Here is an 18,798-nt window from a genome sequence, read left to right as displayed (position 1 = left end):
GCCCTGCGTCAGGCTCTGTGCTGACAGCTCAGAGCCTGGAGCCTGTTTCAGATTCTGTGTCTCCCTCTCTCTCTGACCCTCCCCCGTTCATGCTCTGTCTCTGGCTCAAAAATAAATAAACGTTAAAAAAAAATTTTTTTTAAAACAAATAAATGAATAAAGATAATCCATGTTATACAGACTATGCTGTACCTTGATTCTGTCTCTTACAAATAGGTCCTGGAAATCAGAACCAGGATTTGGGCCAGGATGATATACCAAGGTCCATGCTCTTAACTACTATGGAAAATTATTAAAATACCGGATTCTGTTTAACACTTCCAAAAAGACTTTTGATATTAATAGTAACTTTCCTCCTCCAGATGTCCCTGTGAAATACTTTTCTTTTACTCAAACATTCCTACTCACTTAAATTTCTCAAATGTTAAATGTTACCTTTTGTTTGGAAATGTTGAGTATTTCTGCTTGCTGACCAGCAATCTTCATTTAGAACTACACTGTTGTGTTATGTGTATTCTTATGTAAACAAATTATCCAATCTTTCAGAGTGACAGGTATATATTGCACAGAAGGACACTGATGAAACTAACCAAGGAACCAATACCATGTAAAGGGGACATGAAGTTAAATGGGTGGGGTGGAGAATGAAGTGTCAACTTCATACTGCTGGTTAGAAGTAAAGATCTTATGAAATGAGGTCTAAACACATAGGAGTACCAATTGTGATATTTATATTGTATGCTAAAAACAAACATCTTAGAAAACCATAGGAGCGTATCTTGAGGGGATGACAGGAAACATTCCATGCACAAATGGAAACCCCACTACAAGGTTTAACGATGGGTAACATACCTCCACGTAACTCCAAATTGATGGCCAGCCTTCTTAGATTTTTCATTATTTTCCTCTATGGCCTCTTCCTGAAATGAACCATCAACAGAAATAAAACAAAATATGACAGCAGAATGCATTCTCCTAGCCTAGAATACTTAAAAACAGAAAGGCGAAGGAAACTTTAGAAAAATAAAAGAAATACAGATCCAACAGAAGGTGAAGGAAAACTCCAGTAAATGTTCATTTAAAAAACTGATAATTCCTAAAGCGTAAATCAGTTCACTTAGAGATGCAAAGTAAAGCTGGCCCTTAAAGCAAGAAATGACAGCCTGGAGAAGAGATAAAGTCATTACCCTGTACAGCCTAGCCCAGAGAGAGAAACTGGAAAGCCAAACAACAGAGCCTGGCTTGATCTGGCTGTATCTGGCTTGGGCCACATAGAAATATTGTTCATTAGGTAAAAGCAAGAAAGGACATGTCCGGGTATGGGATCTAATGTCTAACACTAATCCAACGCAAGCTAAGATTCTTTTTAAAGACTAGTAACGTCATGTCCTTGATTTATAAACCCCACTCTTGGTGACGCTGCTGTATTGTGAGGCAGGCTGGGCTGGCCCTGTGCAGGTCCACACCGCCTCTACAGCTGGGGCAAGGCGGGCAGAGGGCCAGCCAGGCCAGGGAGCCTAGGAGAAGACTCTAGAAGTCAGTGTCTGACAGCAACCCTCTGCCTACATGTTTTAAAAGACTTTTTTTTATGTAAATAATGCACATCTGGTGGAGGAAAACTAGACATTTATGGAAAGAAAAGCACTTTTCATTTTCCCCTCATGCATATGGAAATACTTTTATAAAAATGGAATGTTGTCTAGCCTATTTTCTCACTTATTAATGTAAGATCCATCTTTCCACAGCCAAACAGACCTAGTCTTCTCCAACACCACACAATACCACAGTTCAGTCATATGCTATTGGACATCCAGCCTGTGTTCCACATTTTTGCAATTTTAAGTATGAATACATTATAAAAATGACGTATATAATCTCTGTGCACAGGACCCAGGGGTGCCCTTGGGATCTTTTTCCAGAAGTAAAACTCTTGGGTTGAGAAGTCAGATAGGACTCACTATCAACAGGCCAGCCCTTGGCACAATCCTGTTCTATATACCCCCAGCACATACGCTCACTATATGCCCACATATGTTTGCATTTTTGAGGGGACTGGGATCAGGGGGTCTTTCCCTGTTCCTTACACATCATGTGGTCACTGTACGTAACAGTAAAAGAGGGGCTTCCTAAACATTTCTGGTCAAAGCTTTAGCTGCATGCGGAAGGCAAGGTCAAAATATTTTTAAGAAGGGAACCGAAATTAAAATAATTGTTTAAATATTTCTTCCTCCATACCACTTTTTATCAAAGCTAGTATAACACATCACATCTCAGAACAAATCTCTACTATCTTAACACATAAGGCATAAGAACTTGCCTCACTTTGACATGAAATTACTACCAAAAGAAATTTTAAGAATCACTGCCAAAAGCCATTACCAATTCTTCTGATTTTTCACTTTGCTGAAAATGATTATCAGCTGAAGGCTCTTGGTCACCATAATAACACAACAAATCCAAGAGACTATTACTTGTTTCCAGAGATACAGCAGTTCCTGTGGGTAGAAGAAAAAGGGGGAAAAAAACTTTAAAACATCAAAGAACTAAAGCTCACTGGATTAAAATTCTTCACTTTCTATAACCTGTGACTTTCTTGCCTACATATATAGTGGCAACCACCATCCTAAGAATGCATGAGTATGCACTCCACATCAACTCAAACACCTGGAGTGATGCAGACAGGGACACCATCCCTACTGTGTGATCTGACATGAGAGACTAAAACACAAGACAAAGCCTGACCTTTGTGTGTGCTCACTTATTTTACATACTCGTCTCTCCAGAGAAACTAGCTCATGGTTTTAACTACGGTCTCCAAACTGAACACTCTGCAAATTACTGCCACTTAGTTCCCCTGGTTCAGTTCCATTTTTACAAATGCAAGCAAAACTATTCCGCTTGGATCCAGGCCCTCACTGGAATACCTGCCTAGAAATACTAGCCTAAATGTCCAATAATAGCTTTTAAAAAAACTGTTACTCAAAAACATGCTTTCATCTTGACACTAAGAAAAAAAGGGAAAAAGTATGAAATAGAGTATTTTAAAAGTACCCTCATTTTCCTAAAGAAAATACACTGATATAAAAATGCCCATTAGGAATTTAAAAGTGTAGAAAATAGCAGAGTGGAGAGAACCGAGGCTATGAAGGGTAAATGGATTGGATTTTACTATCTCAGAACTGTATATCCCTGAAAAATTACCTAATGTTTCCTTTATAGAATTATTATAAAACACAGCAACTCCTAAGATGTTACAGAATTAAATTAAGCATGTGAAATGCCCAGCAAAGTGTTTGGTACTTATTAGGGGCTTGATAGTAAAACTTCACCTAAACCATCCCATGGCATATTGGCTTGTTCTGTTACTCTGAGCTGTGGGTCTGACACACTGTCTTTACTTAATGTCTGCATGTGCCCATTCCACAGTGTATAAAACTAGAGGAAAACAGGCCTGGGCACTAAGAACTTCACTACCAGACATTTATCATATTCAACAAGCAGAGGGAAAAGGCTCCCTAAATTAAAACGTGCATCAGCAATTCATCCGTACATCCAATGCCACAGCAGGCTACACACCAGAACTCTCAAACACAGCTTTCTGCAAATGTTTCTTGTTGTGTTCAAGAATGTACTGAGCAATTCAACTCAGTTTCGATCTCTTCTATGTCTGGTTGGTTTTTATCCTCAATCACTGAACAACATCCTGAAGCCCACAAACTTACAATGCTGCTGCCTTTGATGTTATTATAGGTACATTCTCCTGGTAGTTTACAAGTCATGCATTCTGGATCTATACCACCAGAGGTTCATCCAGATCAAATTCAGAGAGCCAAAATTTTAGAGACAGAAGTTCTGAGGAACTAAGTGACTTTTCCAAAGCCACAGGGCTAATTAGTGTCAGAGCTAGAATCAATATCCCAATTTAGCGCTTCCTTTTTAAATATTCCTTCCTTGTCTGTTTTATGCCTCCATACATACTTAAAGAGTACAAGAAACCTGAATATAATATGTACATGCCAGAAGTTAAAAAAAGAAGCCAAGGAAGAATGGCTATACAATTTCCCTACTTGCCAACACAATATAGCCGAAGAGCACAATAAACTAAGTTACAGCTCCATCTCACTTATAATTCAAAAAATAAAGCTAAAGCAGGACTGGAAATATCATTAAACTCTTAAAAACATAAACATCATCAGAGATACTTGTAACTTGTACTCAAAACCAGCACGATCACATAAACCACAGCCCACTTTTCAAGCCCATGTTCCTAGAGGTGTTTTAAATGAACTGAGTCACCTGCTTGCAATAGCTGATCGAACATGTCCACTGAAGCTCTGACTTTTTTGAGCTTGATTCTTTCCTTTAAGGCAGCTTCACTTATACCTTCAATCTGAGGTTCAAAGTACTCAGGCATTAAACACTAGGAAAAGAAGATGGCTAATGTTACCACAAACAGCTAAAGGGGAAAGAACTTAGCAGGACTGAACTTTTATCACCAAAACACCAAAATAAAACTTCACCATCCCAATTCATGTTTCATGGACCAGGTACACGTGTACACCTCGTAGGGAATATAACTGAATATATATAGGGAATATAGGGAATTATATAACTGGCAATGTAACTGAAAAAAAGTATCAAAGCCCTCCAATACATAAAACAAGATCATTTAGCTATCTCCCAGCTCAGGGAGAATTTTTAAAAGCACCCCAAAATAAATATTTAATCCATATCTAAAGAATCCTGTTTCCAACTTCCCCAACTTCAAGTTGAACCTCTGTCCTCTACTAAAATCACCCTTTCTTCTTTCTTCCCGACCTTGTTTAAAAGTGTCAAGAGTACTGAGGTGCCTGGGTCGCTCAGTCAGTTGAGTGCCCAACTCTGATTTTGGTTCAGGTCATGATCTCAGGGTCATGGGATCGAGCCCCGTGTTGGACTCCATGCTGAGCAACAGGTCTGCTTAAGATTCTCTTTCCCCCTCTTCCCCACTCGCAGTCTCTCTCTAAAAAAGTGTCACAGTATACCTGGTTTGCAGAGGCAGAAATCTTTCATCCCTGATGCTTCTTCTACTCTATAAACATTCACTATCACCAAAGTATGTTGGTTGTACCTCACTCACTAGTTTATTTTAATACTTCTTGAATGCTGACGATTTCATGCCAGGCATGAAGCTAGGCATTGGAGACACAGAGATGAAAGTAATTCTCTGCCTTTAAGGTTCTCCCAATCTAATGAAGAAAAAAATAATTACAGTGCAATGTGATGGTAAATGATGGGAGATCTCAGAGGTATGAGAGTGCTGCCTGCCAGGGAGGCAGGGACCCATGGAAGGCTTCAAGTCAAAGTGAGCTAATAAGCACAGAAACGTTAACTGCTAGTTAAACACACAGGGGAAAGGTTGGGCCAGGATTTCAGCATTTTTACCTATACAATCACAATGACCTCCTAATTTGTCACTAGGAGTTGCTGCTGGAGAAGCAGGAGGGTTGTGTGTGGGTGCATATGTTTAGGGAAGAAAGCTGTTTGGGACAGGAGTCTGAGGTTACTATTTCCACTAATAAACCCAGGAGGGCAGAGGCACATCTGCTCCCCTCACCACTGTGACAACAGCACACAACACACCCTCCACAATGCTCACTCTTTAGGACTACAGAACAAAGAGGTAGTTGGAAATACAATTTGGAGTTCCAAGAAAAAGGCAGAAGGTTTACTCTGAAGAGGAACCAGGACACTACAGTATCAAAGTGGAGGGATCTGGGCCAGATATACAAGAATGGGATGTAAGGGCCACTGAAGCAGGAAGACTGCAGACAGGAATAAGAAAATGGCTGAGCATGGAAACCGAAGACAACGTCAGCGCTTAAGGGGGGGGGGGGGGGGGGGGGCAGGGGCATAGAAAAGCTACTGAAGGAAACTGAAAAGGAACAGTCACAGAGGTAAAGATCTAAGATTCTGATGTCACAGTAGCCAAACAGGGAAAACAGGATGGGGAACAAACACATACAGGAGCTTAAAAAAAAAAAAAAAAAAAGATTATTGTGAGCAAAGATAACTGTACTCATCAAAAGACTTCACCCAGGGGGCACCTGGGTGTCTCAGTCTGTTGAGAGTCCAACTCTTGGTTTCGGCTCAGGTCACAACCTCACCGCTTGTGAGTTCAAACTCCCTGTCGGGCTCTGCACTAACAATGTCGAGCCTGCTTAGGATTCTTTACTTCTCTCTCTGCCTCTCCCCTGCCTCTCTCTCTTTCAAAATACATAAAAACATAATTAACTAACTAACTACTTCACCTGAATACTGAGGACATTCAAATGGCTACTCAAAAGCAGCTATGAAAACTTGGTTTAACTTATATCTACATAGTATTAACTGAAAAATTATAATTACCTCTCCTTACCGGTATATGAGGTTCAGCTGTGTCCTTCTGAAAATATTTGGGATATGAATTAATAATAAACTTTGCTGCATTCTCTCCAGATTTCTTTGCCAATAAAAATGAACGCTATAAAAAAAAAAAAAAAAGAATCAGATAGAAATTGGCATTTACATGTAACTTAGACTCAAGATCAAAATTACACCCTCAGGAAGAATTATCTACCCCCTCAAAAAAGAATGCAACAATACAAAGAAACCCAAATACAAGTTAAATCACGTACTATTTCTCTGCTACTGAGTGTGACATTTTAGGTCACATCTTATATACAGCTTGCGGAACATAAAACCAGTGCACTGAAACCAAGTGGACTGTTCCAATGCAAAAGAGCCCTGATTATTAAAACCCAAAACCTTTCCACAGCCCATTTCTAAAACTTTTTAAAAAAGTAGTAAGGGATTCAGAAAGTCTATTGAATTACCTATCAGCATCTGTTAACTTTTCAAAAATTTTTACAAATAAGGTAAATTACATATGCGTGCTTCAACCCAAACAAGCAAGATAAAACATAATGCTAGAAAAGCTACATGGAATTACTCACAGATTCCACGGAGGATGTTGGTATGAGATAAGGATCATCCTGAAATGCATAAGGGGCAGCTGTGGAATCCTGTGAAGACACAGAAGTCTCTTTAGCTAGATTTTCATAAAGATCTGGAGGTTTGATGACCACAAACTCTGTAAAAAACAAGTTTTAATTATATATATAACACATGCAGAAGTTTACCTGTGTGTATACAGTGAGAGAAACACTAACGCCTATACTGCACTCTCAGCTCTCTAAGACTCGGTTATAATTACATACAACTTGAAGCAAACAATGGCTCAGCCCCCCAGCCCCCCACGACCCCTTAAGATCTGAGGGTGGTCCCAGGAACTACTGCTGTTGTAAACTACAGGTCCTCTGAATTAACTAGCCTGGGCACCAGAGTCAGGCACCAGTTTCCTTCCAAGCATGGCCACTGCCCATCACAGAGTCTGCCCTCCACACAGAAGACGCCTCCACGCCCTCTTGGAAGGTGCAGCTTCTGTGCGCTGCCGTCCAAGCTCTGTACGCTTCTTTAAACTGCTCTAGGTAGAACCTGGAGCAAAATAATCTCTTCAGTACCACTCACTGAAAACTGCCCCCAAAGTACTTTCTCTATTCTCTCTTCTCCCCTGCAGTCTCCTTTCCTGGGCCTTCTGGGACCTCTGTTCCACAGGAAAACCCTATATCCAGAATCTCTCCTCACGGTGCCCTTGAGGTACTGTCTTACTGACTTGGCCTCTCCAAGGGTGACCCTGCAGCTCTCAGGGCAAGGCTGCTCACAGCTAGGGCACGGAGGCTATATCTTTTTGGCGTCTCAGCTTCCCGCTGCCCCTTTCAAAACCCGTATCGCTTCATACTGATTAGAGGCTCATTTCATCTGGTTACACCACTCTACTAACATGAGGCAGTCACGTGAGGGTAAACCAGCGGTAGCAGTTCTAGGTTAACTGCCCTGGACTACGTACGTACTCCCTGATTATACTCAAACTGGTGCCTAGCTCTGGTTCTGATCCTCCACACCACCCTTCTTAGATTCCTATTTAGGGCCTCTAGTTTTGGTGACACACTCTAGTTGTTCTAACTTTTACTAGACTTATCCTTCCTATTTACTTCCCAATTTCCCTCCCTCAACAATTTCCAAGTCCTTCACGATCCGTGAAAAACAACTCCACTCTGGCCTTGTAGTTCAGATGACTGGAACCAAATTTAACCCCACACTGCACTTGCCTGAAGCTACACCCTCCTGTCACCTCTATCTCTGAACAGTACTGACCATGCTGCAGTTCAACCTGTAGATCCTGTCCCATTACTTCCATTCAACTAACCTATCATCAGATCCAACCAACGCTAGTTCTTTAACATCCCCTTACCTGTCCCTTTTATCAACATCCTTTTATCATCCCCTTTAACTGTCCCTTATCCCAACTGTCATGGCCACAGTTCAGTGCTCTCACTCTCTCCCTGTCTAGGAGCTGTGCGAGGAAAGGGTCTCTATTCTTCACCCGGCACAGCACCTGGTCAGCATCACAAAGGTAGAACAGGTGGTTACTGAATGAATACCCTGGACTTCAAGGGCCCAAATGCAGACAAATCAGAAAGCTGCACACATAATTCTACAACTTCTTTGACTTGAAGGCTATTTTCATTAAAAAACTGAGAACAGTTGGGAATGCAAGCTGGTGCAGCCACTCTGGAGAACAGTATGGAGGTTCCTCAAAAAATTAAAACTAGAACTACCCTACAACCCAGCAATTGCACTGCTAGGTATTTACCCAAAGGATACAGGTGTGCTGTTTTGAAGGGGCACATGCACCCCAATGTTTATAGCAGCGCTATTGACAATAACCAAAGTATGGAAAGAGCCCAAATGTCCACCGAGGGATGAATCAATAAAGAAGATGTGGTACATATATACAATGGAGTATTACTCGGCAATCAAAAAGAATGAAATCTTGCCATTTGCAACTACGTGGATAGAACAGGAGGATATTATGCTAAGTGAAATTAGTCAGAGAAAGACAAAAATCATGACTTCACTCATATGAGGACTTTAAGAGACAAAACAGATGAACATAAGGGAAGGGAAACAAAAGTAATATAAAAACAGGGAAGGGGACAAAACAGAAGAGACTCATAGATATGGAGAACAAATTGAGGCTTGCTGGAGGGGTTGTGGGAAGGGGGATGGGCTAAATGGGTAAGGGGCACTAAGGAATCTATTCCTGAAATCATTGTTCCACTATATGCTAACTAATTTGGATGTAAATTTAAAAAATTAAAAAATTAAATAAAAAAAAAGAAAAAAATACACATAATTACAAAAAAACAAAACAAAATTGACAACAGTCTTCAAAGGACCATTTCTCTAGTTCACATTTCAAGTGCCTACTTAGGGATAAATGATGCTAGTATGGAGATACAGTAGTATTTTAAAAATTTTTTAATGTTTATTTTTGAGAGAGAGACACAGAGCACAAGCAAGGGAAGGAAAGAGAGAGAGAGGTAGACACAGAATCTGAAACAGGCTCCAGGCTCTGAGCTATTAGCACACAGCCCAATGGGAGCTTAAACTCATGAACCGTGAGATCATGACCTGAGCTGAAGTTGGATGCTTAACCAACTGAGCCACTCAGACACCCCTGGAGATGCAGTATTTTAAGAATCCCTTCTGAGAAACTGCTAGGATATATTAGTGCATATTTAGCCCAATACTCCTTAAGTTTAACATCTACAATGGAAAACAATCCCGGAAGTCTGTGATAACGGCCTTAAAGAGGATCAGTATCCTCACAGGTATCGTGGTAGCTAATTATTTCAGACATTGTCCCCATAGTTGAAATTAAAAGTACAGTTTCCTGCTAATGAAAAATACAATCAGAAAGTTTCTCAGGGTTGGCAATTTGAGTCCCAAGTTGGGTACACAGATTATGTTCTGAGGCATTTACCAAGGTTTCAGTTTATCTATCAGACTACAAACTCTATTCTTGAATTGTCAAGAGAAAGTTATTGAAAAATATTTCACTAATAACAGCTAGCATTTACTGAGTACTCCTTTGTGCTAGGCACTGTCCTAAATCCTATCACATGTACTAGCTTATTTCTCACTAAAACCTTGAGGTTTGATGCTATCATTAATCCCCATTTTATAGATATGCATGTGGAAACATCAAGAGATAAAGTAACTTTTTAGTGCAGATCACAAAGCTAACTGCTCAGCTCTGAAACTCCAGGACGCACACGGTCAATCCCTGCATTATTTCTAGCATAGTAGATACACTACTGCTCAAAGCTGGTCACCAGATCACTTGCGTTACAGTATCCCACCCAAACCATCCCCCAGGACCATGCATTATAGCAAACTCTTCAGGGGATTCAGCTTAAACATTATTGGTCTAAGATAAAAACACGGAATTTGGAGATAAAAGACATGGAACTAGGTCAAGTACTTAACTTCCTAACCAATGTGTAGCCAGTCCCTTTAAGACCTTTAGTTTTGGGGTGACTAGGTGGCTCAGTCAGTTAAGTGTCCAATTCTTAATCTCAGCTCAGGTCATATCTCATGGTTCACGGGATTTAGCCTCTCATCAGGCTCTACACTGACAGCATGGAGTCTGCTTGGGATTCCCTCTCCTTCTTTCTCTGCCTCTCCCACACACGTGCTCTTTCTCTCTAAATAAACTTAAAAACACACACAAAAAAACAAACAAAACAAAACCATCCCAAACCTTTAGTTTCCACACCTGTCACATGAAGGGAGTGGATTAGATTATTTCCAATAAACTTTCAAGATTCACAACAGTTTAATCATGAATAATGAAGAGGTATGAATATTAAATGTATAATTAACTGAGTTGGGTACAAAAACCTAAAACTCCTACTTACCCTATTCACTGTGGATGCAAGTGCTTGAAGAACAGCCACTTTATCCCTAAGAACAAGAATCACAAGTTAACCCATGTCAGGATTTTCACACCTACAAAGTGAACAAGTGATTCAATTCTCAGAATGGATTGGCCAGTAAAAAAAAAGTTCAGGTCTCAACTAAAGCCAGTTCTTATTTCTTAAGATCACTAGAATAACAAGTTAGAAAATGAGAAAACTGGAGTGCCTGGGTGGCTCAGTCGGTTAAGTGTCAGACTTCGGCTCAGGTCATGATCTCACGGTTCATGAGTTCGAGCCCCAGGTAGGGCTCCGTGCTGACAGCTCAGAGCCTGGAGCCTGCTTCACATTCTGTGTCTCCCTCTCTTTCTGCCCACTCGCAGTCTGTCTCTCTCTCAAAATAAATAAACATGAAAAAAAAAACTGCCTAGTTCTTTTGTCTAAAGGTGATTAGTACATGTTCCTACTGTACTTTGCCTACCCTCTCTGGCATGGTCCCCCCTACCATCACCAAGGGCTAGCAATTTCCACCCTCATCTCAAAAAATTCTCTATATCTATCGTGAACCTTGCCTCCTATCCATTTTCTTTCTTTTTTTTTTTTTTTTGGATTTTATTTTTAAGTTATCTCTACACCCAATGTGTGGCTCAAAATTGTATCTATCCTGAACCGTGCCTCCTGCTATCCGTTCTCCTATGTATGTGTGTGTCTGTGTGTGTTTTTAAAGATTTTAAAGTAATCTCTACACCCAATGTGGGGCTCAAACTCACAATCCCAAGATAGGGTCAAATGCTCTACTGACTGAGTGAGCCAGGAGCCCCATTTTCCTATGCATTCTTATTGCAGTTTTCTGGGCTACTCTTGCCTCTTTTATCTCAATTGGTAGCTCTTAACTCAAGTATATATGAGAATAAATCACAAACTATACTCTGGACTTCCTAAACCAAAGTCTCCAAGTTCCATGAAGAACTGTCACATGCAGTCTTGCTGAATTCCCAGATGTTTCTGATGTACTCTTCTGATTTAGAAACTCTCAACTATACAGCCTTTATAAAAATTTCAGGCTAGCTGTCTGCTGTTCTATGGGTAGAGACCCTAACTACTGGAAGAGATTTCAGTGGAATAGACAAACCTAGATAATTTAATTTCAAATTTATTTTTACTCCTGTTACATTTTATATGTTTTATTTCCAAAAAAGGAAGAGTAAATTTAGTAAACCAAAAGTTACCTTTCAAAACAAAGTTTAACCTAACATTCATTACAAGTTAGCTATAAAACAACATACAGGAAATTTTATATTACATCAAGACTGAATAATTCCTTGACATATACGATATCGCTGGGGTTCTATCCATTTTTTAACATCACATTTATGTAATCTCATGGAGACAAAGACATTCTCTCATGTCTTAGCATTCTCTAACTAAAGCTTTCATTAGACTATATGGCTTACCAAGCGAATACATCGTCATAGCATACTGAACAGTAAAAAAAAAAAAAAAAACAAAACAAAAAAAAAACCCCCAAAAAATGACATTCAGATTACTCATTAGTTCTCTTTTCAAAAAAGGGTTATTTAAAAAAGCAACCTTAATGAATACATTATCCCTAAAAAATAAATTAAAACATTACAGATTATGATATCAACTTGTGACTCCCTCTCACTCCACTGTGAGTCTGGTATTTGTTTTTTTATAAGATTTTATTTTTAAGAAATCTCTACACCCAATGTGGAGTTCGAACTTATAAGCCTGAGATCAAGGATCTTTCTAGTGAGGTAAAAAAAAAAAAAAAAAAGCTAAATTCTGCAGTCCACACTATTTTATTTTCCTCCCTTAAAGACCGCAAGAGTAATATTTCTGTCCAGTCTCCCAAACATGTAAAACTTTCGTAAAAGAGAAAGAAAAAAAAAAAGGAAAGAAATTATTCTAATAACGATGCTCATAATTAACTATTATGTAACTATTAACCCAACTTAGTTCAGGTCTTTTAACCCTATTTAAATTTCATGCCCCATTCATTCACTACCCTCCACCTTCCTCTTTAAGTTCTTTCCAACTCCCAAGTTTTCCTCCCATCAGCTGTTCTGTCCCCCAAAATGCTCTCTCTACTCTCTGTCATTGGCTCCTTACCTTCAAATGTTTTGCACTCAACTCCTTGCTGAATGAACACTGACTGAATACTCACCAAGTTTTCTTTTTTGGAATGACCACTTCTTCGATCCCTTAATTTGAAAAATAAAACAAAGTAAATCAATTTCCCAATACTACTACTACTACTACTATTACTACTACTACTACTACAAATTAGTGCAATAATTTAACATAGAAATGAAATTATTTCAATATATTTTTGTATACCTGTTACATTAGCTCCTTCAATCTTTGGGAGGGTTGCACTTCCAGAATAAAATCTGCAAAAAATAAAAGCCCTGTAACTAGTACTCATTAATGAAGTTCCCACCTCCTTCCACCAATGTGCATTTTGAACCCAAATTTTCCAATTGTCATGGGTCCAAATGACTGCATAATTCATGTCAATGCACACTGAGAAGATATGGCCTGAAGAACATGTTCAAAACCATTACAAAATAGACATATGGACGCAATAATGGTCAACATTTTTAAATCAGGCAATCTTATTAAATAGAATCAGGAAAAAAAAAATCTCAATAACACCTGAACTGAAGCAGCAAATGTGAAATATAAGGGACTTTTTAAAAAAACATTTATTTTATTTTGAGAGAAAGAGCGAGGAAGAGCACATGCTCAAGCTGGGGAGAGGCAGAGAGAGAATCCCAAGGAGTCTCTGTGCTAATAGCACAGAGTCTGATGTGGGGCTGGATGCCACGAACTGTGAGATCATGACCTGAGCCAAACTCAAGGGTTGAACGCTTAACCAACTTAGCCACCCAGGCGCCCTGAAATATAAGGGACTTTCAACTTTGGGAATCTGAAACACTGAGCTTAAGAGGAACAATTTAACGAGTCCCTGATTTTATACGAATAACACCCTAATAAGACTATCCCACTTGAAGCAATTATGATAAATTATTAAACTAAGATCACCATGGCCTTTCATCCTACTTCATCCAACAATCAAGAATTTGCCAAATATGTATGTCCTAAATTAAACTTGAAACTATTATTTTTTACACAAAATTTAGAATTACTGACCCATGAGTATTAAAATGTTCTGATCACACTAAGAAATATTCAAATATCACACAGTAATGGGCACTATTATTGTGTATTCCCTTCCTACATGGGATTGGTACCATTCACAAAATTGCCAAAATGTGACTAAACACAAAGCTACTTCTTCCTCTACTGGAATCTGGTCTCAGGTATCATTCGAAAACAATACTTCTCTGCTGGGGATCAACTTCAGAGGGATAAACTCTCAGAGAGAGTTGGCTATTGCTTTTTCATGAAATTAGGATCTAAGACCACTGTTGTCTTGTGGGTGAATACAGAGGGAGAGATGCTGCTGTCAGACAAAGGAAATGAGTAGAAAAATGTCAACAGTGGCACTATGAAGAAAAGGACTGCGATTGAGTACGAAGGCTTCCACAGTATCAGGTGGGGCGTTTTCTCTTTTTTGAGCAGAGTTGAGTGAAGGTATCGCATATAAAACGTACACTATAGATTACACATCTCACTTATCTCTCACCGTTTTTCAGTTATTACGAGGTCCACTCTACAAAAAACTTGTCTATTATCCCACTCAAGAAATGGCAAACACGGAATCCAAAATTGGGCTTTTCCCAACTTTCCATTAAAAGTTACTCTATTTCCACTACACCACTACTTGTATTTAGTGCAAAGTATTAAATACGTATTCCAAGGTATAACAATCACAGCAACCCAAAGGCTGTACTCAAATCTTTTAGATTTCCCTGCGTTTTTGAAGACCTGGATAATTTCTTAGGCCAATCATCCCCATAACATCCAGCACACAGTGGCCCTCATAAACTGCTTTAATTTGGGAAAAATCTTCAGAGTTCCCCTATTTGGTGAAAATAAAGAAGGACGCATAATTTCCTATTTTTAAAACTTGGGAGGGGTTGCTATAGCACATTCAAACGTAAGCTCCACGACAACAGGGTAAGCCAACCAACCAAGAAGTAACATCGTACCAAAGTAGCCTGGGGCCCTTTTCCAGGACTCCAGCTACCCACACCTGGTTAAGCACAAGGCCGCGAAACCGCGCATGCGCAACCCCCTCCATCGTCCCTAGCTCCACAGCTCTTAGGGAAAAGCTGATAGACAGGACGAGGTTGGCCGGGGCGAGGGCGGGGGGGTGGGGGGGGGACGGTCTTTCTCTTGGGTTTCCCAAGCGTCTCTTACCTGCTGGAGGCCTTTCCACACAGACCCGTCCACTGGCCCGTCAGCATCAGGCAAAGCCTGCAGCGGACACCGACACAGCGACCCGACGCTACCGCCGCCATCTTTAGTTTTTTTCGCGTAGCATTCTGGGAAAGCGTGACCTTCAGGATCACCCCATGGCGGGGGCGGGGAATAGCTCGGCTATTGGCTGAGACGGAACAAGACAAAATCAATCAAGAAATAGGTTAAAAGCTCGTGGTTTGAAAGACTTTGTTACGGAAGTTAAAAGATCAAAATGCCTCGCTTTCCTCGGAGAAACTTTCCAAAACGATTATTTTAGTGACCTATTTCTTCGCTATTTTCAAAATAAGAGGGCGAGTAAATGAGCGAAAGTCGTCAAATTACTTCCCCCCCTACCGTGAAAGTGGTCTCGTCCACGTAAATCTCATTCCAGCGAGCTTTTCTCGCGCGTAAGCGGAATGTAAATCACATGGTGGCTGCGGGCTTTAGGCTGAGTTAAGTTGCCCGTGGTCATTGGAATCTCTCTCTGGGTGTCAGAACTCGCAGCTTACGTGAAGGATGTTGGGCTCGAAGACCATGCCCTGGCGGAGGCTGCAGGGCATTTCCTTCGGGATGTATTCGGCCGACGAGCTCAAGTAAGGAGATGGTGGGGAGGAAGCATGCAGAGCCTGCTTGTTGAGGTTGGCGCCATGAACTACTGTTCCCAAAAGGTCTTGCGCCCAGTTTATCCTCCGAGTCAGTGGTTGTGTGGCGCTTGGCCTTTTGGGACCCGTAGTTCCGGGAACGTCGTGGATTGGCGTGGACTGCCTAGAACCCGGTGGGGCTAGGTTAGAGTTTGCGCTGGGGGGGGGGGGGGGGGGGAATGAAGGTTCCCACATTGCAATGTTCCCATCCATCAGTTTCCTTGGTAATTAGCGTTTGCAGAGTTGCTGTAATGTCCCTGACGTGGTTAAGAACGCAATTTGTCAAAATGATTATCCTTCAAGACTCAGTTTAAGTGACATTCTCTTTGCTAGGACCCCCTATATTGTCTGCCCAGTTGCTAAATCAAGGGACTCTCTTAAGTCCTCATTTTGATCACCGTATCATTTGTTGGCTACACCCTCGAAACTTTATTTGCAGAACCTTATTGTTTTTAGGTTCTTTTATTTCTGTGACAAGGAGAATGACTTCTAATGGATACAGGGTTTGTTTTACTACGGATGAAAATGTTCTAAATAGACTAATGGTGATGATTGTACAACTCTGTAGATAAGCTAAAAACCACTGAGCGAACGGTTTAAGAGTTGTGTAGTATGTGAGCTATATCTCAAGGAAACTGTTAAAAGAATTTTTAAAACTTTAATGTGAGGGGCGCCAGGGTGGTTCAATTGGTTGAGCCTCCAACTTTGGCTTGGGTCATGATCTCTCAGTTCTTGAGTTCGGCCCACTGTTGGGCTCTGTGCTGACAGCTGGGAGCCTGGAGTCTTCTTTGAATTCTGTGTGTCCCTCTCTCTCTGACCGTCCCCTGCTCACGCTGTGTCTCTCTCTCTCTCTTCCAAAAAAAATTTTTTTTTTACTTTTAAAAAAAGCTTTAATGTGAAAAATGACTGAGAAAAATATTTGCCACCATTATAGTAAAAGATTAAGGTCCTCGTGTAAGGAGCTCGTGACAATAATGAAACCATTAAGATTTTAATTAAAAGTAAAGGACTAAAGCAGTTTAAAAGAAATATTGTAATAAAAAATTAAAATGGAGCACCTGGGTGGCTCGGCTGGTTAAGCATCTGACTCTTGGTTTCTACTCAGGTCCTGATCTCATGGTTCATGGATTCAAGCCCTGAGTTGGGCTCCACAGTGTGGATCCTGTTTGGGATTCTCTCTCCCTCTATGCCCCTCCCCTGCTCGTGCTCTCTCTGTCTCAAAATAAATATATAAGCTTTAATGTATGGTGGAGTAGCATTTTTTCACCTGAAATTTGGAAAGATTTTTTTTTTTTAAGTAGATTCCACGCCCAATGTGGGCCTCGAATTCAGGACCCTGTGATCAGGAGTTCATGCTCTACTGACTGAGCCAGCCAGGTGCCCCTGGAAAGATTAAGTGCTAAGATTCAGTGCTAGTTAAGACTGGCAATCTACGATTAACCCACCTTTTCTAGAATGCAAGGTAGCAGAATATATCAGTAGTTTCAAACATTTTGTACCCTTTGATTCAGGGATTCCAGTTCACTGAGGAAATAATTATATTCCTAGGACATGATTAGAAGTTTGAAGTATCCTGTGTAAATCTTTATGCAGATAGGTTTTGTAAGCCTACTTACAATAGAGCTTGGTTAAATGAATTATTAATTGCTACATAATGAAAGATTTTATAGCCCTTAAGAATTATGTTTCCAAAGAATTTTATTGACCTAAAAATACTCACTTAATGCTAAATAATAACAGTGTTTTTTGTTTTTTTTTTTTAGGTTGTGAGATTTGGATAACTGTCTTTATTTCCAAAGTCAAAAAAAATTTATAAAGCAAACTTGGCATGAATGTACTTTGGTAAAAGTAGTTAGGAGTTCTGTGGGAGCCCCCTTTAAACCAAACACAAAATACTGTGATGAAACTTTTAGTGAACTTAGTATAACTTTTAGGCTGACTTAAGTGAACTTTTAGTATAACTTAGGTTATACTTCTCAAGGGTCTGCATATTTGTGTTTAATTTCAATTTACTACTTCTGCATATGGGAATTAGCGGGTTATCTTCTCTTCACTGAACTATGTGGGCTTTGGAGTTAGTTGTGGTCAATATCCTGCCTCTTTCCACCGTGCTCCCCCCCCGCCCCCCATCCTGGCTGTGTCACCTGGATTAAATCACCTAACTGTTCTGAACTGCAATTTCCTCCTCTGAAAAATGCATATAGTGATGCTCATCTCATAGGGGTGAAGTCAGACTAAATGCTGCTTGTAAAGCATTTAGCACGTGGTAGGCACTTAACTACTTTCTGTAAATATTCCCCATTGTACTCCGCAAGATTTGCACTAAATCTGTTTTTTACATATTTTACCACTCTTACGTATTCAGCATGTAGTTATTGAGCACATGCAGCGTGCAGGCTCTGTGCTAAGTGCTGAGCTACAGTGGTGAGCAAGGCATACACAGATTCTGTCCTCTGAAGCTGTCAGCATGTCTGAGGAAATAAATGTGGAATCATCATTTAGCTATGAAGTGCCAAAAAAAAAAATTTTTTTGAGAAGTTGAGTAACCTTCATTTTCCCTTGGTCTTTTTTATTTCCTTAGGAAATTAAGCGTTAAGTCCATTACGAACCCTCGTTACCTGGACAGCCTGGGAAACCCATCAGTGAACGGCCTGTACGATTTAGCTTTGGGCCCTGCGGATTCCAAAGAGGTGTGCTCCACCTGTGTGCAGGACTTCAACAGCTGCCCTGGCCACCTGGGCCACATTGAGCTTCCGCTTACAGTGTATAACCCTCTCCTCTTTGATGTACGTTCTGCCCTGGGCTGCCCTGTACACGTGGGTCTCAGAGCTGCTGGTGGGATTTGTGAGGGGCACTCCTGGCCTCACAAGAGGTGCCTAAAGAGGTTAGCTCCAGACACAGAGTTAAAGTGCTTTTTACCATGA

At 40.4% G+C, this 18,798-nt stretch overlaps 2 protein-coding genes across 3 annotated transcripts in view; one reads left to right on the top strand and one right to left on the bottom strand.

Moving 5' to 3' along the window:
- Nucleotides 1–15,527, bottom strand: part of PTCD3 (pentatricopeptide repeat domain 3) — a 28,042-nt gene extending 12,515 nt beyond the window's left edge. The window contains exons 1-9 of one of the 2 annotated variants that reach the window (XM_043603901.1): nt 15,192–15,527; nt 13,203–13,255; nt 13,030–13,066; nt 10,845–10,890; nt 6,975–7,043; nt 6,398–6,502; nt 4,297–4,420; nt 2,380–2,495; nt 853–920 (exon numbers count right to left, since the gene is read on the bottom strand). In XM_043603901.1, the coding sequence (XP_043459836.1) occupies nt 853–920; nt 2,380–2,495; nt 4,297–4,420; nt 6,398–6,502; nt 6,975–7,043; nt 10,845–10,890; nt 13,030–13,066; nt 13,203–13,255; nt 15,192–15,292 (719 nt within the window). In that variant the 5' untranslated portion in view covers nt 15,293–15,527. The remainder of the gene's footprint in view (nt 1–852; nt 921–2,379; nt 2,496–4,296; nt 4,421–6,397; nt 6,503–6,974; nt 7,044–10,844; nt 10,891–13,029; nt 13,067–13,202; nt 13,256–15,191) is intronic. The other variant, XM_043603902.1, reaches the window with a different exon arrangement.
- Nucleotides 15,528–15,716: 189 nt separating this feature from the next.
- POLR1A (RNA polymerase I subunit A) overlaps nt 15,717–18,798 on the top strand; it is a 74,232-nt gene continuing 71,150 nt past the window's right edge. The window contains exons 1-2 of the mRNA XM_043603894.1: nt 15,717–15,826; nt 18,456–18,660. Of these exons, the coding sequence (XP_043459829.1) occupies nt 15,750–15,826; nt 18,456–18,660 (282 nt within the window). The 5' untranslated portion in view covers nt 15,717–15,749. The remainder of the gene's footprint in view (nt 15,827–18,455; nt 18,661–18,798) is intronic.

This window comes from Prionailurus bengalensis, chromosome A3 (assembly GCF_016509475.1).
Source record: "Prionailurus bengalensis isolate Pbe53 chromosome A3, Fcat_Pben_1.1_paternal_pri, whole genome shotgun sequence".
NCBI lineage: Eukaryota > Metazoa > Chordata > Mammalia > Carnivora > Felidae > Prionailurus > Prionailurus bengalensis.
The sequence above is the reverse complement of the archived record's forward strand: the minus strand, read 5'-3'. Positions and strand labels throughout refer to the sequence as shown.